The sequence below is a fragment of the Stylophora pistillata genome, chromosome 2 (genome assembly GCF_964205215.1).
Source record: "Stylophora pistillata chromosome 2, jaStyPist1.2, whole genome shotgun sequence".
NCBI lineage: Eukaryota > Metazoa > Cnidaria > Anthozoa > Scleractinia > Pocilloporidae > Stylophora > Stylophora pistillata.
The window spans coordinates 27,904,909-27,930,864 of record NC_142520.1 but is presented as its reverse complement, the minus strand read 5'-3'; the positions used below and the strand labels follow the sequence as shown (position 1 = coordinate 27,930,864).

The following is a 25,956-nucleotide window of genomic DNA, read 5'->3' as shown; positions in this document are numbered from 1 at the left end:
CTTTTCATGTCCGCAATGAATTATTCAAGGCCCTAACTATGATGTTATTGTAAAGAAAAATTCACAGATAATTTTCGACTTACGCTTGAAAGCCATGAATATGAGAGAATTTCGATATTTCGATATCGAAACTTGGCTCGATCCGCACTCGACCATTTTTATTTAATTACTCTCAAAATAGAAAAAGATTAGAAAAAACTAACCCTGTTTTGGTTATTTTGGTACAAGGGTCTATCAATATAGAAAGTATGAGCGAAATCGATTTTTTGGCTGTTACCGCGATTTTGACGATCATATCTGATTTTTACTGACTGTGCCTCTTTTAAGACAGTGCCTCAGTTAAAACTGGTACCTAAGCCTTTGATCCACGTCCACCAACAGTTTGTAAGTGATAACATCCTGTGGCCAGGCTCTCATTACCAGCACTGAAGGACAAGTGTTTCTCGGAGGATTTGAGACGAGTCGGGAAAAGGTTTGCCACAGGTCCGGCACTAATCAGTGCTAGACTTCCCGGCAAACATCTCGCCGGCTTACGTTGCTGAAGTCCTAATTCTTTCTTACGGCCGAAGTTACGTTCTTGCTAAGCGCTAACTTGAAGTGGGCCTGCTCCCAGGCCAAGGTAATAATGTCATTTTCGGTCAGTTTCACTGTCGTTTAAAAGCAAAGGAAACTCAGCGATGCTCGCTTTTACTTCCGTTGATATCTCAAATGATCATGATTTACAGCTGCTTTGAATATTTTTTTCTTTCTACGGTCAGTTTCATTAAACATCTCTGCTTCAGCATAGCAGGAATGTGCAGTGCCTGTGTTCTCCTCACACCTGCCTGTTCCAGATTCATTCTTTCATTCTTGGAAAAGTAACATTAAAAAATGTTACTTTTCTTGCCTTTTGGTTCCAATCAAAATTTCAACGAATTATGATTAAACTTCATTTCTATCAGGTAACGCACAAACTAAGCACGTCACTCGACATCCTAAGGTAAGGGTCCCGAGGAAACTTCTGTAGCGGTTATAAAATCAAAAAATATCGAATTTTATCTCTCAAAATTGTTGTGCAAAAGTTCTTATCGAATGAGCCCCACAGTTATGAGAGATTTCTTAACTTTTTTATTTTTATTTTTTCGACTTACCCCTCCCTTCAAGCAAAATTCGAAACATTCGGCTTGCCCAATTTTTTCAAATATTTTTGTTGTAGGTAGGTAAGCAACCCAATAGGAGTGACTATTTTCATCATTTGCCTCTAACCTCCTTGCAACTTCTGAGCCTCTTTACTTGTAGATTCCTATTATACACAATTTGAACCTGGCCAGTAAAGCAAAAGCTACAACTTTTATTAATTCTCGTTTGCTACTGTACGATTAGTTTTAACAGCATACTTAAATTTTATGGAATCATTTCTGGGATTTTCCGAGGTTAAAGTATCTTCAAAACCGAAAGACTAAACAATCCGCCTTATTGGAAAAACTTTAAACAGCCTGAGGAAGACAACTAAAACTGATCGAAACGTTGGTTTTGAAGATATTTTAACCTTGGAAAATCCCAGAAACGATTGGAAAAAAAAATTTAGTTTTTACAAAGATGAGAGGTGAAAGTTTCAGAAATACGATCGCTTAAATTTTATCGTATTACTTGTACAAAGATAGCAGGCGTTCATATTCAAGGGCAAAGGAAAAATCTGCCAAATCCATCGTAATACTAATATTAAATAATGGCCACAAAACGTTAGAATCTTTCATTTTGAGTCCAAAATTAAAGAGAAAAATACAATGTTTCTGTGACACAAAATAACATCGATCACTAATAACTAGGCAAAACTCTTCTAAAGGTTATCACACAACTTCCATTCGACTGAAACTAAAATAATCGAGCAATGGGAAAACTGAATATTCTCCAAATTCTCTGGAAACTCTCTCGACATGCATATGGCTTTGATAGCTTTTTAACAACTACAAGGTAAAAGACGACTAACAAGAACTCCTTAAAAAAAGTAGAAAATGTTTGCGAGACGTTTTAACTCTAACGTAGATGTATTACCCGAGATCTTGTTTGTAGGTATCACCTTCATTCTTCTCATATTGAAAAAGTAATTTGTTATACAGTTAGTCATGATAATTTGAAGTCGTCACATTAAAAACGCGTTAAAATTAGTTCGAGCAATACATCAAAGTGCAAAAAAAGAAACAATCCAAAGTCCTTTTCCTTTTGAGTGTCCAAAGTTCTTTTAAGCTCGTAAGAGCAGTTCACGCAAGAGAAAAATAAACTTTTGAGTCAATGAAAATCCTTCACGACTCTTGCCAAATTTAGCTATGCTTGTTTCTGGTTCTCTCCGATTTGAAAAGAAGACTCTTGACAAAATATTTCATTGGTGTCGTGCTGGTTTCCTTTCCAAATGTAAGCGTTTGCAGGAAGCCGTTAATTCTGGGTTTCGTCCCCTTTCTGATGCAGTCCCAATGTTTACTGCTTTAACTGAGAAAAGAAAGAATCCAAAATTTAGGGAGGAACGCTGAGTTGCCTTTAAGTTTATTCTTTGGCTTTACAACGTGAAACGATACAATGTACAACGGGATTTTTATAAAAGGTATCTTCTTAAATGTATCAACTTTAAATTGCATCGCAATCGATCGAGCAAAAAGAGAAATTCCTAACACGATTAAAAGCAGAATAACAACATAGATATCAATACTCCCAGATAAAGCTATAACTTTGATTTAAAGTCGCTTGTAATTTATAATAAAAGCTATAAACATAGTATTTACCTGGTTAAGCATCTGAATTTCCTCGAAATCCAGGCTGACGTCATCACCAACGAGTGCAAATGGTGCCCAGTACTTGACGTCCTTGAAGTTCTTAGTTTCTCTCATACCTTTCATGGCCTGATTGAGAGCTTCACTTGCCCTCTTGCCCTGAACAAGTGCATCATAGAAGAAACTCATGAACTCCAGAGTTCCCTCGTCGTCAATCGCCCACAAAGTTACCACAACAGATCTAGCGCCGGCACCCAGAAATGCTCGCGCGATGCCGACCACACCCTCAGCCATAACCTCCCCGCGACCGCTGTAACAACAACTTAGTACAACCAGTCGTGCCCGTAGCCCAGCTTCTAGAACATCTTCCACCGTCATTAGATAGTCTTTCTCTTGAGGCTGAGGGTCTTCTCTTACCGTGTTTGGTGCCAGGATAATTTCTCCAGTTTCCATTTTACCGTGCGCTGCAATGTGTACTAACGCCACCGATGACAGGCGTTTTAAAACTTCATGTTTTGTTGCCATACCTCCAGTGAGGGGGGAGATATTTAGCATGCGTCCGATCATCTCCACTTCTTTCCTTGCTCCCGGAAGTTGCACCAACGGTTTTTTCTGGTAGATGATATCTTTGAAACATGGATCGCCAACCAGCAATGCACCACTCTTCTCGTGAAAATCAGATGGGCAATCATTTATTTGTTGTAAGGTTGTCAGGGACGGAAGTAAACGAATTCTGAAAGAATCACTCAGATACGTTGACATCGAATCCTCCAATGCTGCATAAGGTACGAGGAAAAAAGGTCCCTCTGGAAGAAATGTAAGCTCGTTGCCATTGATCAGACCAGCAATAGGAGTAATAATGATGTCATGCAGCTTCTGCAGAGCACTTGATTGACAGCTTCTCACATCAATTCGAACCACATCGTTCCCCACTTCCCCCTCTTTTGGCGCATCAGGTGAAGGATCTCTACATGTAAGAGAACTTCTTTTTCCGATCTCGTTAAGGGCAGCTTTGTTCAGTTCCTGGATGAAAAATTCCAATTCATCCTCATAGTTATAATTGTTCACGTGTACCTTTCTCATCTGGATATTATGTTTACTAAGGAAAACCCAGAAGTAAAGGTAAGGTCCACTAATAGCTATAAAAACTGTGTTAGGTGGAACAAAACTCAGGGAAAGGCACGAATGGGTGCTCCTTGAAGAATCAGACGGCTGATATTTTGTGTTCATGAGATCTCTTAAAGCTTGGGCACGTCCATTTTCTGCGGCAAGAAGAGCATTTACAACTTCACCTTGATTTAGATTTATACGCCACAAACCTTTGTATGCCGCACAGTGCTGATCACGATAACAAATCTTCCACTGATCTTTGAATTGGAGACTAGCCCTGATGTCATCATACACCTCTACACTAGATTTAAAGCAGTGAAAAGCCATAAAAAAATTTCCTTGACACTCAAAACTTGTTCCCAGTGAACAGAGTGAGCATGCCTCTCCAGCCCTGTCTCCTACTTCTTTAGCAATTTCTAGGTGACATCGGAGACACTCGATTGCTTTTATAAACTTTCTTTGACGGAGATGAATTCTTCCGAGAAGGCAGTGACTTCTTCCCTCTCCGGCCTTGTCTCCCACTTCTTTAGCAATTTCTAGATCACGTTGATGGTAGTCGATTGCTGTTTCAAACTGTCCTACGCTACCATAAGCACTGCCGAGATTGCCATAACTTCCTCCCTCTCCGGCCTTGTCTCCCACTTCTTTAGCAATTTCTAGACGACGTTGATGGTAGTCGATTGCTGTTTTGAACTGTCCTAGACCGTCATACGCGTTGCCGAGACTGCCATAACTTCCTCCCTCTCCGGCCTTGTCTCCCACTTCTTTAGCAATTTCTAGACAACGTTGATGGCAGTCGATTGCTGTTTTGAACTGTCCTAGATCGTCATAAGCGTTGCCGAGATTGCCATAACTTCTTCCCTCTCCGGCCTTGTCTCCCACTTCTTTAGCAATTTCTAGATGACGTTGATGGTAGTCGATTGCTGTTTTGAACTGTCCTAGACCTTGATAAGCGTTGCCGAGACTGCCATAACTTCCTCCCTCTCCGGCCTTGTCCCCCACTTCTTTAGCAATTTCTAGATGACGTTGATGGTAGTCGATTGCTGTTTTGAACTGTCCTAGACCTTGATAAGCGTTGCCGAGATTGCCATAACTTCTTCCCTCTCCGGCCTTGTCTCCCACTTCTTTAGCAATTTCTAGATGACGTTGATGGTAGTCGATTGCTGTTTTGAACTGTCCTAGACCTTGATAAGCGTTGCCGAGATTGCCATAACTTCCTCCCTCTCCGGCCTTGTCTCCCACTTCTTTAGCAATTTCTAGATGACGTTGATGGTAGTCGATTGCTGTTTTGAACTGTCCTAGACCGTCATAAGCGTTGCCGAGATTGCCATAACTTCTTCCCTCTCCGGCCTTGTCTCCCACTTCTTTAGCAATTTCTAGATGACGTTGATGGTAGTCGATTGCTGTTTTGAACTGTCCTAGACCTTGATAAGCGTTGCCGAGATTGCCATAACTTCTTCCCTCTCCGGCCTTGTCTCCCACTTCTTTAGCAATTTCTAGATGACGTTGATGGTAGTCGATTGCTGTTTTGAACTGTCCTAGACCTTGATAAGCGTTGCCGAGATTGCCATAACTTCTTCCCTCTCCGGCCTTGTCCCCCACTTCTTTAGCAATTTCTAGATCACGTTGATGGTAGTCGATTGCTGTTTTGAACTGTCCTAGACCTTGATAAGCGTTGCCGAGATTGCCATAACTTCCTCCCTCTCCGGCCTTGTCTCCCACTTCTTTAGCAATTTCTAGACGACGTTGATGGTAGTCGATTGCTGTTTTGAACTGTCCTAGACCTTGATAAGCGTTGCCGAGATTGCCATAACTTCTTCCCTCTCCGGCCTGGTCTCCCACTTCTTTAGCAATTTCTAGACGACGTTGATGGTAGTCGATTGCTGTTTTGAACTGTCCTAGACCGTCATAAGCGTTGCCGAGATTGCCATAACTTCTTCCCTCTCCGGCCTTGTCTCCCACTTCTTTAGCAATTTCTAGATGACGTTGATGGTAGTCGATTGCTGTTTTGAACTGTCCTAGACCGTCATAAGCGTTGCCGAGATTGCCATAACTTCCTCCCTCTCCGGCCTTGTCCCCCACTTCTTTAGCAATTTCTAGATGACGTTGATGGTAGTCGATTGCTGTTTTGAACTGTCCTAGACCTTGATAAGCGTTGCCGAGATTGCCATAACTTCCTCCCTCTCCGGCCTTGTCTCCCACTTCTTTAGCAATTTCTAGATGACGTTGATGGTAGTCGATTGCTGTTTTGAACTGTCCTAGACCTTGATAAGCGTTGCCGAGATTGCCATAACTTCTTCCCTCTCCGGCCTTTTCTCCCACTTCTTTAGCAATTTCTAGATCACGTTGATGGTAGTCGATTGCTGTTTTGAACTGTCCTAGACCGTCATAAGCGTTGCCGAGATTGCCATAACTTCTTCCCTCTCCGGCCTTGTCTCCCACTTCTTTAGCAATTTCTAGACGACGTTGATGGTAGTCGATTGCTGTTTTGAACTGTCCTAGACCTTGATAAGCGTTGCCGAGATTGCCATAACTTCTTCCCTCTCCGGCCTTGTCTCCCACTTCTTTAGCAATTTCTAGATGACGTTGATGGTAGTCGATTGCTGTTTTGAACTGTCCTAGACCGTCATAAGCGTTGCCGAGATTGCCATAACTTCCTCCCTCTCCGGCCTTGTCTCCCACTTCTTTAGCAATTTCTAGACGACGTTGATGGTAGTCGATTGCTGTTTTGAACTGTCCTAGACCTTGATAAGCGTTGCCGAGATTGCCATAACTTCTTCCCTCTCCGGCCTTGTCTCCCACTTCTTTAGCAATTTCTAGATGACGTTGATGGTAGTCGATTGCTGTTTTGAACTGTCCTAGACCGTCATAAGCGTTGCCGAGATTGCCATAACTTCCTCCCTCTCCGGCCTTGTCTCCCACTTCTTTTGCAATTTCTAGATGACGTTGATGGTAATCGATTGCTATTTTGAACTGTCCTAGACCTTGATAAGCATTGCCGAGATTGCCATAACTTCCTCCCTCTCCGGCCTTGTCTCCCACTTCTTTAGCAATTTCTAGATGACGTTGATGGTAGTCGATTGCTGTTTTGAACTGTCCTAGACCTTGATAAGCATAGCCGAGAATGGCATACCTATTCGCCATATCTTTTAGTGCAGTATTAGATTTGGTAAGCAAATGGAGCACACATTCGTTATTGTTGTCGATCTTAGACCTTGTCAAGGATAGAAATGGATGTGCGAAAGTGCTCTGGAAATGTGTATTTTAGCAACACTAGAATATCAAATAGAATCTTAAATATGGAATCAGAATTCGAGCGAGGGTTTATTTTAGAGATTTGGTTTTATTAGAGTAAGTGAAGCGACCCTTAAGCGCAATTATTTGTTTAGTTTTGGGTGTCTAGGGTATGCTTCTCTAGAAAAATAAATGAGGGGCCTTCAGCTCAAACTCTGTGTATTCGATATTACAGCCCCCTTTTTTGGCGAATTCTTGTGGAATAATCGAAAGACTCTATTACAATACTTCAGTTTGTTATAACGGCTCACTGAGGTATGAATAAACCTTGTTTGCATAATGAGTAGAAAAACCTGAATTGAACTTTTTCCAGTTTCATTGAAGTATTTTTCGCATCATGTTTGAAAAATTCTGAAAGGATACGGCCAATCCCATGTGCAACCAGTTTCTTTCTTCTTTGTACAAGCAAAGCTCGTTACAGGCATTGGCTCCTGGAAAGAAGGCAGTAATTGGTGGTGCAAGGTAATTATTTACTGTCAAGGTGTAAATTTATGCAGAAAATCGACTAAATTTGATGTTTGGCTCCGAAACAAATTGTGATGATTAAGACAATTTGAGATGTGGAAGAACTGACGATGGACAACAAGGAGCCACTGCAAAGCGGCTCCTAATAAAAATTCAATAGAAAACTTATTGATCTTTATATGCAATTTTCACCCACACAGCAGGCGTAGCCTGCGTCGCAGACAGTCTAACCGCCGGTATGGTCAGTTTGCGCAACGGCTCCCTAAAGCTTGTTCCGATATCCTGCTGTTTGTGTTTCCATTTTTGATTGGCTTACGCGCTATCTGATTTGATAACTCTTGCGAAAGTTACCACGCAACTATCACGTAATGCCAAAAATAGATTTCTGTAGGTTTCCCAACTACTCTATAACAGTTGTACATTACATTAAACGTCAAATTTACTTTGAGCTGGAAACAAGATGTCTGCAAATACAGAAGAACGTTGGCAAAAAACATTCAAAGCCGTGAGAGAGCAGTTTGAAATCGATAATCGTCTACCTGAACAGGAAAACGCACTTCGCAAATTTCTTGGAGAACGAAATATTTTTGTAAATTTGCCGACTGGCTACCGTAAAGCTTTGATTTTCCAGTGCCTTCCGATCGCTGCGGATGCTCTGTTCAGAAAGCCTCGCGGTTCCAGTGTTCTCGTTGTAATATCGACGGTGCGATCGCTTATTCAAGAAAAGGAGATGAAGTAATGAAGCGGGCAAAATCCCCGTCAGATCCATCGCAGATTTTTTTCGATGTTGGAGCATCGTGGTCGTCACTTAGCAGTTCCCCATATCGTTTGACTCTAAGCGAATATTCCCTTGTACTAAGGCTTTTGAGATCTGCTTCCAATTTTTTTGTTTGCTCGATAAGTGACCGACGTTTTTTCAGTTTCGCAACACAGTTTCGGCAGACGTAATTGTTTTCGATCGATCGCAAAGATATTTCCAAACTTTTAATCTCGGTGAGTACGTCGAATTGTTTCCATCCCTTTAAAAGTAAAGGCTAATAGTTTCTAAAGAAACTGTTTGGGGCTGCGTCGGTGGGGGTAACGAAATAATTTGAATATATCAACAAAGTTGAAATGGTAAATTGGCCACCGTTACGATTATAAAAGCTGACGTTTCGAGCGTTAGCCCTTCGTCGGATCTAATGACGAAGGGCTAACGCTCGAAACGTCAGCTTTTATAATCGTAACGGTGGCCAATTTACCATTTCAACTTTGTTGATATATTCAAATTATTTCTTTACCCCCACCGACGCAGCCCCAAACAGTTTCTTTATTTACCATTTCAACTTTATTTGATATATTCAAATTATTCCTTTAGAAGTAGCACTCTTTCGTTTCCCTTTTCGACGACGCGACAGCATAAATTACCATAAACGGACGAATCAGGCATAACCTTTTCAACCTTTTGAGATGCAAAGGAAACCTTTGTACAAAAGTACTTCCAATATACAATTTACACGCGACGATATTTATTTCTAGCACTGCGTGATAAATTTCGCAAGAATATGATCAATCATAAGGCGCGTAAGAAAATAACCAATCAGAAATGAATACACAGATCCGTGGATTCCTACGAGATATCAGAACAAGCTTTAGGGAGCCGTTTCGCAGACGGACTATACCGGGGATTGTGTGACACGTCTGGCTGCAACGCAGGCTAAGCAGGCGTTGACACACTAGATACCATGAACACCAAGGGTGAAGTCACTGGGTATGTGTCAATAAGGGGGCCATACAAGGAAGTGCGGGGGTCCATATTTATTTCATATTTTCCTCAATGACCTGGATATCTTTATAAACGAAACGCCCGTGCTCTTCAAATATGCTGATGGCTCAACTATTTTAGCACCCGTATGGAAGGATTTAGATACGTCAGTAGCCCTGGTAAATCAGTTTCTCAGTTGGAGTATGAATAATCAGATGCTGTGTAATCCGAGTAAGTGAAAAGATCTGATATTTAGAAAGAAGGAAAGTAGCGGTACACGCAATCAGTACGTTCCCATCAATAACATTCATCAATGTGATAGCCTAATGTATTGCTCGGTCTGATTTTTCAGCCTATTGTAAATTCAGCGAGCATGTTAGACTTACGCTCACAAAAGCTAACAAGTGCCTTCACATTCTCAGAACTCTACGAACGTAACTCTTTCGCCAAAAGGAAATTGATCACTTATTTAAGATCCCAGTCCTTCTCATTCTCACTTATGGTCTCGCTGTGTATGCTGCTTCTGACTCTGATTTAAATGTTATACACCGTTTTTAGACAGGTGCCATAACCGTCATTTTACCTCTCAAACACTCAGCATTTTTAATCTTTTAGAACACCAAGATAAATCCGTTTTCAAAAGAGCTATTGATAATCATAAACTAGGTGTGATCATTCTCAAAGAAAAAGAATTAGTATATAATTTTCGTACGAGGTGTCACCTTCCTCAGATAAAAACGGAGAGATTTAAAAAAACTTTTGTAAATAGACTTATTTTTAAATATAATCTAGTGTAGTATATTCTATCTTATATTATTATTGTATTTTATCGTGTATCACTTAATACTTTTTCATTGTTACTTAGGATAGGTATTTTTTATCCTTTGATTGAATAAAGACTATTATTCAAGACTATCATTGTAATCCGCAAGGTCCCCTTTCGACGAAATCACAGGAAAGATTTTGATGGCTTATGGTTTAAAACCCACCTTTTTTGATAGCTTTGATTAAAGTGGGTTCCAGTTGAACAGCAACTGTTGCATCATCGAGACACTCCGAGTAGTTTCCTATGGAATTAAAAAAATAAGGGATCATTACATGCAGTTCTAGTAAAAAGGCCTGAAAAATTGCAATTGCTTAGATATTGCTTTTGAATTGTGAAGTGATTACTCCATGGAAAAACGATCTTCTGTTCTATTTCCGTCGCTCGTAACGTGCGGATTTGCATCTCTATTGTTAGTAACGCCCACCTAGTATCTGGAATGCACCGCTTTGGCTCTCCTTATGCAATTTCTTAAGTTGTGGTCCACTTGCGAGCATCATTTCTCTACCTGGAGCAAATTGCGTGACATTACCTTACTATTATTACCATTATGAATTTGAAATTCAAATTCTTACTCAAATGGAAATGGGCTGCTGCCCTGTTGCTGTAAAGCTTGGCGTTCAGCCGTTTATCCTTGCAGTTCACTTGTAGTCCTTCAGTGTAAGAATTCATGGCGTTTTCAGCTTCTCCTTGTCTGTATTCTTTGTTACCTTCCTCAAGAAATACTTTCGCTATCTCTGAAAACACACCGTTTGAGTGTTGTAAGTTACAGAACGTTTCCCGTGTTCAGTCCGCGCGGGACTGGTAATCTACGTCATGTATCTTTGATATTATGGTATGGACCATGTGCTCGGAGCTCCAGAAGTCAAAGTTCGGTCCTAAATGTCTGTTTATTTTTCTCATGAATGCTTTCTCTACGTTTCCTGAGAGTCCACAAATCTTGTAAGAATGTTGTCACTGTAGTATTTTCGTTTCGTTTCGTTTTTTTTACGCTTGTTTCCTTTTTTGTACAGTCAAACCAGATCTTCGTGAAATTAAAACTTATTCGAGCATTCAAGTCTACATTTGCTGGTGAACTCGAAACGTTTGTAAACCACTCGGCTGCGCCTCGTGGTTTTCCAACTTTACCCTTGTTCTCCCACCGGTTTATCAGCCGGTAAATCGATAGAAACGGTGGTTTGTTTTTTTTTAGGACATAGACATGAGTAAGGTTTATCCAAGAGAATAATGAATTTAATCTTATTTTGTGATAAAGTTGCTGGTTCTCATGAAAACTATCAAAAAGTGCGGTAAACTAGTCAAAGCGCCAGAAACAGAATGAATTGTCAGCCAGAAGAGCGACGACTGTAGTTAGTTTGTCGCTGAATGAAAGCAATGGCACGAAGAAACTGAGCAGAAATTGCAATGAAAACTAACAAGAAATGGCGATATGCAAGATTAAGGCACAAGCTATACAGTTCTTCTGAGGAATACTACAGTTTGAAGGGAGAAAATGCGATTTTTCTTTTCAGAATTGGCCAACCACTGCGATTACTATTTGATAACCTAGATAGCAGTTTTGATATTTTCCGGAGGTTTTTTCAGGGAAATAAAGGTCAGTTGTAGAGTTTTGAATGATGAAATTTATTTAGATTATGAGAACTAAGTAACTAAAACAACATTACTGGACGGCACCACGAGAAAAGCGGCAAAATCGCTGATTTAAACACCGTCTGGCTTTTTTTGCAGCACACTATTTTCCTTCTACCAAATTTGTCACTATTACCTCAGCTTGATTAAAAGCCTTCTTTGAGTCCTCGTTAAAATTTACAGAATGAGCTTAAAACGTTTAAACTTGGCAAAAATTACCAAAGGAAAGATTACATCTCGCATAGCAAACGGAGTTGTCATTAATGTTGAACGCACATTCACTTTGCAAGTGGTTTTTGCTCTCATCAGTAAATAAAATTTTCAGTACACATCTAACTGAAAATCTAGTCAACTTGTCGCTACAATTTTCTTGAACAAAAAATATGTCAACTTGTCCTTGTCGGGGGGGCGGTCTCGGTTATTCTAGTCGAAAATTTTTGAAGTTCTTTCACTTAAGGTGGCCCGTACCGGTTTTCATCTTTTTGATGGTTTGTTACTTTGAAAGAATACAACAGAAAGACTGACCAAGGCCAGTTGAACACTTTTACCAGGTTAAATTATATAATCATAGGTGTCATTTCGTCACTAGCAGTTTCCATGGCAACGCTTTCATAGGCTTATGCAAACGCATTTTTTAGCTTGTGGCTTAAATAATTCGAAAACTAAGCCGGTGACCCCGTGATTTTTTTCAGTGATTGCTCTTGGCACTTGAAAAGGAAAATGCACAAAGATTTTTAAAGAATTATACGGAGCGGAATTTCAGAAATCTAAAAGAAACGGTAATTTTCACACGTCGCAAATTTCCTTTCGCAGAATTTTCTATATTTTTTTCGGATGATTCCTTTCGACGTTATTATCATATTGTAACAATAGAAAGAAGGGTTCACCGGACTTATTTTCATACAATGGCTTTTGTGAGTTTAGCAATTCCCACGCGCGTTCTGCGCATCTCAAAATCCGGATTCTATAAGATCAACATTTGCTCATGATCTTTTATAGCTACCGCTGACTAGCGCGTGTGTTCGTACGAGCACCTACGATCTTGTGCGTACAGATGTTTACTGCTAAGAAAATCATTAAACAGCTGTCAAAGACAGCCTTCCGGGCTCATCTTAAAAATCCCACACACGACTTCTGGCTACGAGAGCAACCAGTAAGTTAAACTGCATTTTGAATAAAACGTATCATAACGTTGCAAAACATAGTCTTTTTCGTTGTTTTTGGCGTTCAAAGAGTCCTCGTCGTGTCCTCCAAACCATGGGCTTTTAAAAAATCGAAATCTAGCAATTCACCTCACGTGGCGCCATTTGACAAGACAGGAAGATGTTTTACTTTTCTATGGGGGTATATAGGCAAAGAAACAATAGATCTTGACCAGTCAGAGCGCGCGTTGTGTCTAAATTAAATCATAAAACTTGATAAGTTATCTGGGTGTCAGTGTCTCCGTCAAGCATTAACGCCCCTTGCATCCTTTTCGCCAAATCAATTTCGTTTACTCTTGACTTTGAGTGCTGACTGCAAATGTCCATTTGTTCTCTGCACTGAGTCTTTTTGTCTGCCTTAGTGGCAAATCTAACAGTGATGTCATGTACGACACGTGGCTCTCGCTAAGTTATTTTCAGAACAGATACACTTTTTGATGTGAATGTGTTAAAAACTACACTAGGGCGTCCTTGAGAGAGTCTAGTTTCACCAGCTTTCCTCACCTCTTAAAGGATCATCGTTTACACACAGTTTTGTGTCACTTGACGTAACTTGACTTTCCCCTGTCGCTGAAATTACCAAGAAAATATTTTAATTCTGTCAGTGATTCACAACTATATGCAATTCCAACTAGTGCTCTAACACACTTTATAACATATCTCAGACAAAATGTGCGCTCTCTGATTAGTCAAAAACCTACTCTACATTTGCTTATATATCCACAGAAAACTGGAAACATGTTCTCGTCCTGTCAAATGGCGCCAAACATATTTATGTCATAGAAGCAATAAACTACACTCCCTATCGGTTTGCCGGCTGATAAACCATGCGGAACGTCGGGAAAACACGAGAAAGTTTGTTTCCACTCCGCTGTTAATATAAAAGATAAACACTTTGAAAATACGATAAAAAAGTCTTTCTTTGTTGCCTCTTCTCACCTGTGGCGAGAAGCTCACTTTTTCCCTCCAGTTTCTCTGCCGTTGTCGGGAGGTTACTTTCCGCCATAGCTGGAAAATAAAATGGAATCGAAGACATCGTTGCAAATCAAAAGATCGAAAAGGGTTTAATGAAAGCAATCTAGAGAGAACACCGTAGACTACTTGTCTTTGATACTTTAACATAGAGAAAGAATGAGGATTTGAAGGTTTTTGTTCGTCACACTATTGTGATTTTCTCCCCAGTGCAGGACACTCTCTGTCTGCCATAGCTAAATCGAAGAAGATGAATTCATATAGTGAGTTGTATCGCGACCAATACAATTTCTCTCCGAGTTGATGACGAAAACAGTCATACCGCACCAACAAGTAACTGCCTCCCGGTTAGCTCAATTGGTTAGACCGCTGGACTGTTGTGCGGGAGGTCGAGGTCGATGGTTCGAGCCGGACCAACACTCAAGGTCTTAAAATAATGCCCTACCTTTCTATAATATCAAGAAATGGATAGACATTCTTGTCTTCTCGGATAAGGACGAATAAACGTAGGTCCCGTCTCCTGCATCTACTAATTAGTTAATTTGGTTAGGCAGGGGACTTTAAAGAACCCACTCACAAGGTTTCTGTGATGTGGTCTGGCCTGTTTACTGGGAATTGGGGGAGGGGGAATTCCACTACAATCATTTTGAAATAATAAAATTTCTCCATTTCATAAATGATGGTTTGTTCGTATGTACTCGAGTTCAGAGCAAGATTTAACGGATTTCACTGGCAACCGTCTCTAATGATATGTCTACATTCATTGGTTTTCTCTCACACATAGAGAGAATTTGATTACATCAAGATACCTCCCTATAAATAATAACTTTCTCTGTTCTCGACGATCACAGCTTTTTTTAAACTGTGTTTAATATGGAGTGGTATCTAATTGTGAGAACAGGTCACGCATATCTATCGCCTGGGAATATATAAAGCTAGTGGCTATTACGGAGGCCAATGACCATAGAGGCTTGGCGGGACTTAAGAAAAGGAACAGGCGAGGTCGTGAAAAATTTAACAAGAAAAACATTTTGGGGGCCACGCTTTTAGCTTTTAGTTAGCCACCAACTTTGGCTTATCAATGCATGCGTCTAGTTATACTTGTTAAACCCCCTGAAGAACTCTACGACCGTTTGACGAAACGCGTCGGACTAAAGAAGTATTTCAACTACTGTTCGCAGAAGTGCTGCTCACTAAGTTATATTTGAGAAAACAGTTTTAAAGAATTAAAAAAGAATTGTTTTAAAAATTGTCGATTGTCGTCCACAGAAACAACGTGCATGACAGCCGATTACGTCACCTAAACAAGTTTCTCATTTATCGCACGATAAATGATAAATTATCGCGCGATAATTTAAATTTATCGCGCAATAATTTTTCATCTATCGTGCGATATTTTATCATTCATCGCGCGATATTTAGATTTTATCACCCGATAAAAGAAAATGTGGCATGTCCTCTATTGGCCACCGTAATCAAAGCTATAAAAATGTTATTTTTTGATTTTAATTTAGTTCAATTTTTAATTTTATTTTTATTAATTTTTATTTTATTTTTAATTCATTATTTAAATTTTTTTAACAGAGTAGTTATTTCTAGTGAATAAAGTTCTTCCTAAAATTTGGTTTGAAGGAGCTAGGAAACTATTACCAACTCAAAATAATGACCCTTTCCAAAAAAAATTGTGTCGGAGAAAGTCTTGTTTATTCGTTTTGAATTTATCTTGATCCAAAAGGCATTGAATATTGTAAGGGGTTATTTTAGAAGTATAATGGACTGGAAAATGGCATATCTTGTTCTTTTCATTGATACTGTTGTTATCAAGAAAGATTATCTGCTAAAATTAAAAAACAAATTGAAAAACCAAGCGTTACTCTCAGACTCCTGGATAGCTTAATCTTGTAGGCCATTGAGAGAATTTATTGTCAGAACATAGGAACATTTGGCGGAGGAAGTAGATTCAGTAAAAGTAAAATCCAATGATCATCAATTATGAAACTGAAAAAACCCATTTATATCTCAACACTTGAGACAACCTTGAAAATATTTATTAGCGCATTATTGGGAAAAAAAAGCATATGATGCTATTTAATTTTAAAGAGGATATTCGGGGAACTTTTTTGTGAGCTGAGGAGTTGGTAGAATCCTTCAAATTAGGATTGTGCACCATTATCAGCTTTCACTGAGCCCACATTTTTACCTTTCAGTGTATGATGCGATAAACGCGCAAACATATGTGCCACTTTAATCCCTTGTTGCGTTAACAGCATATTTACTAAAACCGAACTGCAATTGAGAGGCGGTCAGAAATAATATGACTAACCACCTTGTGGATACGTAGTTCGAATTGTTGACGACAAAAAACTTTCTAACATAACCAAAGTAAAGCGCGCGCTCTGATTGGTCAATTTAGCTTCCCCCATTTGCCCATAGGTGTACGCTGCTGACGTGAGCAAATGCAAAGACTATTTTCCGCTCGCGCTTGTTTTTTCTGATCACCCACTAATTGACCCTTGCTCACCATAGAGTCTCCTGTAGCTCAGTGGTTAGAGCATCCGACTAGATCACGGAGGGTCGTGGGTTCAAATCCCATCTGGAAACTCGATTTTTAAATAAAATTGTTTATTTCATCTTTACATGCTCACTTTGGAGGCTGGTTGGCTGCAAGTGATGCTTTAATGCATGTGATGCTTTAATGTGACAGCGTGATGCTGTTAGTGAGCTTCTATGCGCTAGCTGATGTTTGGCTGTGTAGCCGCGTGATGCGGTTCCAGTCAATACCCACTAATTGACCCTTGCTCACCATAGAGTCTCCTGTAGCTCAGTGGTTAGAGCATCCGACTAGATCACGGAGGGTCGTGGGTTCAAATCCCATCTGGAAACTCGATTTTTAAATAAAAAAATCACTTAACATTTGTTAAATAAAAGGGAACTCGTTAGCTACAATGTATCAATGTTATGTTATAAAACAAATGGTAAACACCACAGCGTACACTATTGAGTTATGGATGCACGCGGGAGGTTGTTAAGCATGAAAGAAGCGTAAGAGTCGCGCGAGGCGATAGCCGAGAGCGACTCTAGCTTCTTGAGTGCTTCTTAAATGATTCTTGTCGCAGACTACATTATTGGCGGGCCAAACTCAAGTGATGTTCGCAAGCCTTAAAAAAGCAATAAAATGATGATTTATCGTGACGCTGTCTAAGTTTTGTTTTCATCATCGTGGTTTCTGGGGTGGAAGTTTCACTTTTGGTAGCTTTTTATCACGTTATTCAAATCTTAGATCACGCATAAAGAGAAATGAAATTTTTGTAGCCGGCTAAAATACCACGTGAGATGTCGTAACCTCACAGCTTATTTTTGTCATATGAGTAAAAAGTTTTTCTTGGCAATTCTGACATCTATGGAATCACAGACGCGCCAAAACATAGAAAGCATCATGATAACGAGACCCGCGGACTCATTCAGAACTTCCATGGTGCATGTAAATTTTTTTCCAAGTAATAAAAACCTATATTGACGAAGCATTCGCCTCGTCCTTAGAAATGGAGAGAAGGAACTTGGTCAATGTAAAGCCTTCTTAAGCTCACGATTGGTCAGAACCACAAGGAGGTGTAAAACATAACCGCACCTGGATACGAATTTTGCCATCGACTGCTTATATCTTTTACTTGTTGAGGAGATATTATAAACTCGAGAAGATTGTAGACAAATTCGTATCCACAGGTAAACGTGTATCATCTTGTTTAACAAAGAGATATTGAATTTGAATCAAAGGCAATTTTGAAACGCATTCTAAGAGCATCGAATGTAGAGATCATGGCCAGAATTTAGTTTCACGCACGCGCAGTAGTTATGGACACTTAGAAAAAACCGTTCAATGTAAACAACCGATTTTAGAGAGAAATGTGTGGCACTTTAACCTCTGCGATAAACTATACAAAATCCTGTGAACCTGGGTAAAATGTTCGATCTGATATTGACAGTGCAACTTCCATTGATTAAAAATTTGCTAAAAATGAGTCCGTAGGTTAGAGTTTCGCGCTTCCAAACCAAAAATTGAAAGCAATAAAACCTACCTTCGTATTCCGTACAAATATCTATAACATCAAGTACCGTGCTCTAAAATGATGATTTTCTTTGTTTCGTGGCCACAACACCGTTATTAAATTCCAATTTGTTCGGTCCGAAATTTCAAGTTCACATTCACCTCTTTGAAGTTGTCACTGTTTAAGCGTCTGTAAATGCATCCTCGTCCTTCCCATCCCCCAACAATGAAGGTCAATATTCGGGTCTCTTCATAAATAACACAGCAGCGAGATGACATAGAGCAATCGAAAATGTTCCGTGCGTTATGGTACTATCTTTCCTGTGATAAATCGATCTTCTGCTGATTTCTAGCCGCCATTTTGCTCTCATCTTTTGATTTAGGCCTAAGTACTGGTAATCCTCTTCTTACAGGACCTTTCATTGGTCTAAAAATAGGGAAAAGATGATTGTATGTCCGGATACGTGATAGGAAGATAAAATTTGCCGAGAAATATGAATAAACGCGCGACAAATTTGACAGGTTTGTTGCATTTCATTCTTCAATGAAAGATAAAGACTGCGGACTTCAAATCGTTTGTGCGGGTTTTAAATGAACACATCCCTGGAGGTGGATTTGCCATCAAAGACACTGCAGGGAGAATCGAGGAGCGCCTTCGTGTGAAATGTGCGTTGATTTTATATAAGTTTAAAACCACATCTGGCGCAAAAAAAAGGATTTGCTGAGTGGCAGTTACAGAATAAATTTATTTTTGGAGGAAGTTCAGTCAGTTGAATTGTTGCATGCAGAATTACAAAAAGAGACAAAAATTTAAAAAAATCTGGTAAAAGAAAACCAAAAAATATACGAAGAAGTCCTTGAGGAGATCAAGCAAAAAAAAATCAGGGGAGATCAGATGTTAACTTAAACGGAGTCACTGAAATAATATTATAAAAAACTGGAAACAAAAAAATGGGGCAAACAAAAATGCAAAAGAACTAACAACCCTCAGTCCCACAACGAAATGGAGATATCTGAAAGGTCTGAAAACCAGGTCACAAAAAGCTCTATGGTTTTTGAGAGCCTACATGGCCTAAAACTGAACAGTTTAGATGTTGAAGAAAGAAACAGTACACGTACAACTCATAATTTCAGTTTAGATGACCCTTCCTCAACAGTCCCTACCAACACGGGTAGCACTTCAAAATACTCGACACTCGTAGAAGATGACAAAAAGAAAGTGGAATAAGTTTTATATTTAATGGACCGGTTCAGTGTGAGCGAAGAGTTCTACCATCAACTAACAATGGTGTGTGATGGACTGCCAAGATCATATTTAGTAAAACAGTGCAAGAATCATCTCAATGAATTAAGTCACCTTACTGTAACACCTGGGAAGTCATAGGGTGTACAAACTTCATTCAAAGAATTGCTAAAGGAGCAAATAATTGACTTGATAACTTACATAACATTCATTTGTAAAAGTCTGTCTTCAAATACGTTTATGTAATAAATTTTTTAACTTGAAACAGGTTAATTATTGAAACACCAGGATGCCACTGAGAGTGCAACAAAATACATGTACTTGCCCATAGACACAGGAAATATTTTGGATATATCAACAAAGTTGAAATGGTAAATTGGCCACCGTAACGATTCCAAAAGCTGACGTTTCGAGCTTTAGCCCTTCATCGGAGCGAATAGAGGAATTGTGGGTTGTGTGTACTTTTAAAGGCAGAAAATGGAGCTACGTGATTGGTGGGAATATGGCAACGAGAAAAACACGAATTAATTATTGGAATGAAAAGCGTTCGTAGATACCTGTGGGATTTAGATTGCCGGTTTGAAAGATGAGCCTTTGTTCAAGAGTTTTGCGGCTTTCCGTGCTACCTAAGTGTAAGGAAAGACCGCAGATTGCCATATGTTGCTTAGAATGATTGGGTAAATTAAAATGTCTAGCGACTGGTTTCGATGTGTCTTTGTCATTCCTCTCCACGTCGCGAAGGTGTTCTCGGAATCGGTCACCTAGTCTTCTGCCTGTTTCGTCGATGTAAATCTTTTTGCAATAAGTGCAAGTTATGCAATAGATTATATTGGCGGAGGTGCACGTGAAGTGATCGGTGATCTTAATGGATCGTTTGGGTCCCGATTTTTTCTCAGTGTTGTGAATGAAAGGAAACGTTTTGCATCGTGCACAAGCGCATTTAAAAGTGCCTGGTTGGTCATTAGTCTGAAAAGAACTGACCAAAAAATTGCCTATGTTTTTGTCTCGTTTGAATGAAATGAGCAGAGGTTGCGAAAAGATAGTGCTTGTCTCTGGATCGTTTTATTAAAGTAGTTATAGAGATAGTTATATTAAAGCCTGAAGACCCTCAAGGATACAAATGTTACCAGTCACTTTGTCTCCCTTTCCAACACAAGAGCTGTTTGCAAACAGATGCTCATACACATTTTAATATTAACAGGGAACCGAAAAATTGCAGTTTTGAAAGGCAGTGAGGATTACACTACAATTCCATAGTCATTTCAGGATGTCATAGAAGAAATCAATGAAGTACAAGAGGTTAGCTTTGTCAAAGTGGGGGAAAACCAAATCCCTGGGGAGTTATTCTTTGGTGGAGACTATAAAGTTAGTAAATGTACATTTGAATGTGCATGAACATGGGTTTGATTATTGGGCCCATATTATATAATCAATCACTGACATTAACTCGTTTAAATGAAGTCGAAACAAATCACTCTCAAATTTCTATCATATAAACAAAATACGATACTCAGGAAAATATACTTAATTCCACAAACTAAGACTCGATACCAATAATAGATTAAAAATTCCCTTCTCCTTGCAGTTAAAGGCAAATACATTACCTACTCAGGGTTCGTAAAAACCTTGAAAGTCCTTGAAGATGCTTAAATTTAAAATTAAAAATTCAAAGCCTTGAAAGTACTTGAATTTGAGGACTAGAGCTTGATTTTTGCAATACTTTTTCTTCAGAAATTTTCAAGTTGAAAACTACTTTCATGGAAAAGCTGAGAAATGATATTAAATAATTTTAAAATTGCTTATGCAAATCTTTCCAAAATCGGTCCTTCAATTTTCTAAAACTTAGCATTCAAAGTCGTTGAAAAGTCCTTGAATTTCAACCTTTAGCATCTGTAGTAACCTACCCTAATATGGTAATATATTGTTTTGATTGTTGTCTAGTACCATAACAACATTCATTACACCCCAGCAGACAAAAATAAACACAAGTAGAATTCTTCATGACCGGCAATGACGGAATTGCGTGACGACAGTAACAATGGCAAGATGGCAGTTCCCTAAAGTCAACTCCAGATGTGCGATATCGAAAGCCTGAGTTCACGCAGCTACGCGTCTAGTTTCGTATAAATGACTCCCGACAATTCCGCACTTAAGATGTTTGCGGTCAAAAGTGAAAAAGTCCCCAATCAAATTCAATGGCGCTATTTAACTCATTCCACCATAATAATTTTGGAATAATAAAATCTGTTTATTCCATAAATGATGGGTTTGTTCGCAGGTAGTTGAGCTCCGAGCAAGATTTAATGGGCAACCATCTTTCTGATGTTTTCACTCACTGGCTTTCTCTCACACCTAGAGAGAATTTGATGTTACATCAAGATACCTCCCTATAAATGATAACTTTCTCCGTTCTCGACGATAACATTAATTTTTTTAATTTTTTTTTTTTGTTGATATTTCAGTGGTATCTAATTGTGAGAACAAGTCCTACATGTTTATCGCCGGATGGAGAAATAAAGCTAGTGGTTATAACGGGGGCCAATGACCATACAGGGTTGGCCGGACCTAAGAACTGGAACAGGCGAGGTTGTGAAAAATTTAAAACTTGGATGGCAAGGTGAGAATTACATTTTGGGGCCACAGTTTTAGCTTTTAGCTAATCATTAACTTTTGCTTATAAATGCAGGCGTCTAGTTATACTTGTTAAACTCCCTGAAGAAGTCTACGACAGTTAGACGAAAAGAATAAAGAAGTTTTACAATTACTATTCGCAAGAGTGCTGCTCACTGGTTTATATTTAAAAAAAAATTAAATTTTTTTTTTGAAAATTGTTTATTGTCGTCCACGGAAACAACCTGCATGATAGCCGATTACACGACCTAACAAGATTCCCTCTTATTGCGTGATAAATGATAAAGTATCGCGCGATAGTTTTTCTTTATCGCGCGATAGTTTTTCTTTATCGCGCGATAATTTATCATTTATCACGCGATAATTTCCTTTTATCGCACGATATTTTGATTTTATCGCTCGATAAAAAAATGAGGCATGTCCTCTTTGGGCCACCGCACTTAAGGCAATCAAAACTTATTTATTCATCGTTATTTTATTTTTTTTTAACTCAGTAGTTATTTTCAGTGAATAAAGTCCTTCATACATATTAGTTTGAAGGAACTAGGAAATTATTAGTAACTCAAAATAATGACCCTTTCCAACATTGTGTTGGAGAGAGTCTTATTTATTCATTTTGAATAAATTTTGATCAAACGGGCATTGAATACTGTAAGAGGTTATTTTAGCGTTCTTTTCATTTATACTATTGTTATCAAGAAAGACTATCTGCTAAAATTAAAAAAAAAAGTTGAAAAACCAAGCGTTACTCTCAGACTCCTGAATAGCTTAATCTTGTAGGCCATCGAGCGAAACTATTGTCACAGAGACATTCGGCGGAGGAAGTACGCTCAGTAAAGTAAAATCATTATGAAACTGAAAAAACCTATTTATATCATAACAGTAGCAGGCGCAGATCTAGGAAAAGTTTTCACCGATTTACTGCAAAACAAGCGCCGAAGGCACAAGCTGCAAGGGGGGTCCGGGGGCATGCTCCCCCTGGAAACGTTTTCAGTTTTAACTACCTAAACTGCCCTTTCCTGGCTTTTTGAGTCAGTCAGAAGATGTATTTGCTGCTACTTGCACTTTAATTTATTGAAAATATATAATTATCTGTTTTTTTTTTTCATTATGAAAATTCTGACCGATTTCCGTAAAGCAGTGGAAACCGGTATGGATCCGCGCCTTTGTAGGGAAAACTTTGAAAATATTTTTCAACGCATTATTTCGAAAAAAAGCATCTGTTTTTATCTAATTTCAAAGAGAATATTCGGGAAATTTTTTTTTAGCTGGGGAGGTGGTATTGTCCGTCAGAGTAGGATTGTGCACCATTATCAGCTTTCAATGAGCCCACATTTTTACCTTTCAGTGTACGATGTAATAAACACGCAAACGTATGTGCCACTTTAATCCCTTGTTGAGTGAACAGCATATCTACTAAAACCGAACTGAGACTGAAAAGCGGTTAGAAGTAATATGACTGACCACCTTGTGGATACATGATTCGAATTGTTGACGACAAAAATTATATTCGTGTCACAGACTACATTATTCGATGGCCAAGCTCGAGTGATGTTTGTAAGCCCTGACGAAAAAAAAAAATGTAAAAATAATTATTGATCGTGACGCTGTCTAAGTTTCCTTTTCGTACATGATCAAAAATTCGTAGTTGTTGTGGTTTCTGGGGTAAAAGTTTCAGTTTTGGTAGCTTTTTATTACGTTATTCAAAAATTCCTTCAATTTTTTTGTAAGTAGTGGATGCTGCGAGCGAGCAAGTTTAGACAAATTTTGTGCTCTGATCGATCAGCTACCGTGGTGCGGCCTTTTTAATTCCTGCTTAGATCACGCAAAAAGAGTATAGAAATGCTTGTAGCCGGTTAAAATACCTCGTGTGATGTCGTAACTACACAGTTTATTTTTGTCACTTGAGTAAAAAATTGTTTTTCGGTAGTTTAGGCTACTACGGATTCACAAAAGCGTCAAAACACCGAAAGCATAAAGAAGACCAGCGGATTCATTCAGAAATTCCATGGTGCATGTACGTATTTTTTCCATGCAATAAAAACCTATATTGAAGAAACTTTCGCCTCGTTCCCAAAAATGGAGAGAATGAACCTAGCCAATGTACAGCCTTCTTGAGCCCGCGCTTGAAGAGACATTATAAACTCGAGAAGATCAAAGATAAATTGATATCCACAAGCAGAAATGATTATCATGTTTATTATACAGATATTGACAGAAAATTTGAATCAAAGACAATTTTGAAACAAATTTAACAGCATCGAATGTAGACATCTGCTGCACCGAAACTCAGCTCTCCGAAAAGCAACTTTAACTTCGGACACAGAAATATAACCAGGCCACATTACGAGAGATATTTTCCAAAAAGAGAATCAAATTTAATCTTGGAGTGGTTCTTGGATGTAAACAAAAGCCTTCTTGGAAAGTAAAACCGTCATGTTATAAATCCAGTTATCATGACGGCATTGATATCTTTATATGCGACGATATAAATGGTACGCTTATTGCATGCAGCGAAGATATCATGTTTTAGAAACAGAAAAAATTCTGATGTGCTATCGACATTTACCGTTATTATTTCTATTCACTATGAATGATAAGAAATCAAAACTGTTATCGCCATCTAAAAACAGAGCAGGAACGTATCCATTTTGTATTAAATTTCCTTTTTTTCAACCTCAGGTTTCGTTTCATCATGCTTCGTTTCACTTTTGAGAAATATTGGCGGGGTTTGATGTTTAATAGAGCTAAATATACAACACTGAGGTCATCCAGCTTTGTCACGTGTTCACCAAAAGCTTCTGCCGCCGGCCTTGTAGTCACATGTTGTCAACCTCTTAGTTCCCAAGATCTGGTTGTTAATTCTCCCCTCTAGCTGCTAAAAATTTCCTTTAAAATTAACTACGAGACTTTGGTGTCAGATCAAGATCACAACTTCTATCTGATAAGTTTGAGTATTCTCATTACCTGTTAGCTGGATAATGTATGGATTTTATAAGGAGAAGTTTCATGTAAATTACTTCTGGGAGTAAAACGGTCAAGGAAATTGCATCGCGAACAGACAATTCAGCTGTGAATCAAATGAGAGAGTCCTGTGGAATTTGTGAGCGGAATATATTTTAAATATGTTTATGTCTGACATCAACAAACCTAGAAAAAAAAAATCGAGTCAAACTAAACCTTCGCGCTTCCATTAAACTAATAGGTTCTAGACAGCTGTCGTGATTTGTAATATAAAAATTGCTTTGTACCTGTTGAACTGTCTTCCTCTCAGTCTCTCTATTCCCCAAACGATGCCATTTGTTATTTCTACATGCCTGAAAATATCAAGAACGTTGTTTGCGTTACATCGAGTTCGATGAAAACATGAAAGATTTCATATTCAAGAAATTAAAAAAGATCTAATCCGGTCTAATGCCTAATTTCGTGTTAAAAATTACTGTTCTACTTCAAGAAAATTGTTTGCTTCATTTTATGTTGGTTTTTTATGTGTTATTATTACTTTTACATGATTCTGCGCGAGGATTGATTCGTTCTGCGATTTAGATTCAACTATTTCCCTTTCAGTAGAAAGTAATCGAAATTCGCAAAATCCTTTCCCCCTTAGAACAGGACACTCGCTGCCATCTCCCTTGGTCGAGTTCCGAGCAAGATTTAACGGGCAACCATCATTTTCTGATGTCTTCATTCACTGGCTTTCTCTCACATGTAAAGAGAATTTGGTGTAACACGAAGATACCTCTCTTTAAATGATAACTTTATCTGTTCTCAACGATCACATTTTTTTCCTTTTTTTTTTCTTTAATATTGTAGTGGTACGTATCTACTTGTGAGAACAAGTCACACATGTTCGTCACCGGATGGAGATATAAAGCTTAAGACTGAAGATGTTATCATTAACACAGTAGTCTGTTTGTGTATTTTCTTTCACAATTTCCCCATCTTTTGATTGTTCTGTGCTACTTATTATCTCCTATCTTTCCTCACCTTAAGAGTGCCGCAATTTAATTCCAATAGAGCTCTTTTCCAACAAGGACACTTGACTTCTCGTCGT

The 25,956-nt window shown here is 38.8% G+C and overlaps 2 protein-coding genes across 3 annotated transcripts in view; both read right to left on the bottom strand.

Annotated features, from left to right (window-relative positions):
- LOC148738154 (uncharacterized) overlaps positions 1 to 25,944 on the bottom strand; it is a 73,268-nt gene extending 47,324 nt beyond the window's left edge. Inside the window, exons 1-2 of the mRNA XM_088748665.1 lie at positions 25,890 to 25,944; positions 25,154 to 25,219 (exon numbers count right to left, since the gene is read on the bottom strand). The gene's annotated coding sequence lies outside the window, so the exon portion shown is untranslated. The remainder of the gene's footprint in view (positions 1 to 25,153; positions 25,220 to 25,889) is intronic.
- On the bottom strand, positions 1,311 to 25,956 carry LOC148738153 (uncharacterized). Of its 2 annotated transcripts, XM_088748663.1 has the most exons (9): positions 25,890 to 25,956; positions 25,154 to 25,219; positions 13,951 to 14,019; positions 13,516 to 13,581; positions 10,756 to 10,917; positions 10,347 to 10,424; positions 7,512 to 7,579; positions 2,757 to 7,061; positions 1,311 to 2,466 (listed from the first exon to the last, which is right to left on the bottom strand). In XM_088748663.1, the coding sequence occupies exons 3-9, from the start codon at positions 14,015 to 14,017 to the stop codon at positions 2,455 to 2,457; spliced, it is 4,758 nt and encodes a 1,585-aa protein (XP_088604789.1). In that variant the 5' UTR covers positions 14,018 to 14,019; positions 25,154 to 25,219; positions 25,890 to 25,956; the 3' UTR covers positions 1,311 to 2,454. The 2 variants fall into 2 exon arrangements, with proteins under 2 accessions (XP_088604789.1, XP_088604790.1); XM_088748664.1 differs by lacking the exon at positions 13,516 to 13,581.

What these genes read in the sequence shown, in the direction of transcription:
- LOC148738153 (XM_088748663.1), bottom strand. Translation starts at nt 14,017, where the DNA reads ATGGCGGAAAGTAACCTCCCGACAACGGCAGAGAAACTGGAGGGAAAA. An exon ending in AAACGATGATCCTTTAAGAG is followed by an intron (nt 10,918 to 13,515) that starts GTGAGGAAAGCT and finishes GTGTGTTTTCAG; the next exon opens with AGATAGCGAAAGTATTTCTT. An exon ending in AATCAAAGCTATCAAAAAAG is followed by an intron (nt 7,580 to 10,346) that starts GTGGGTTTTAAA and finishes CCTTCTTTCCAG; the next exon opens with GAGCCAATGCCTGTAACGAG.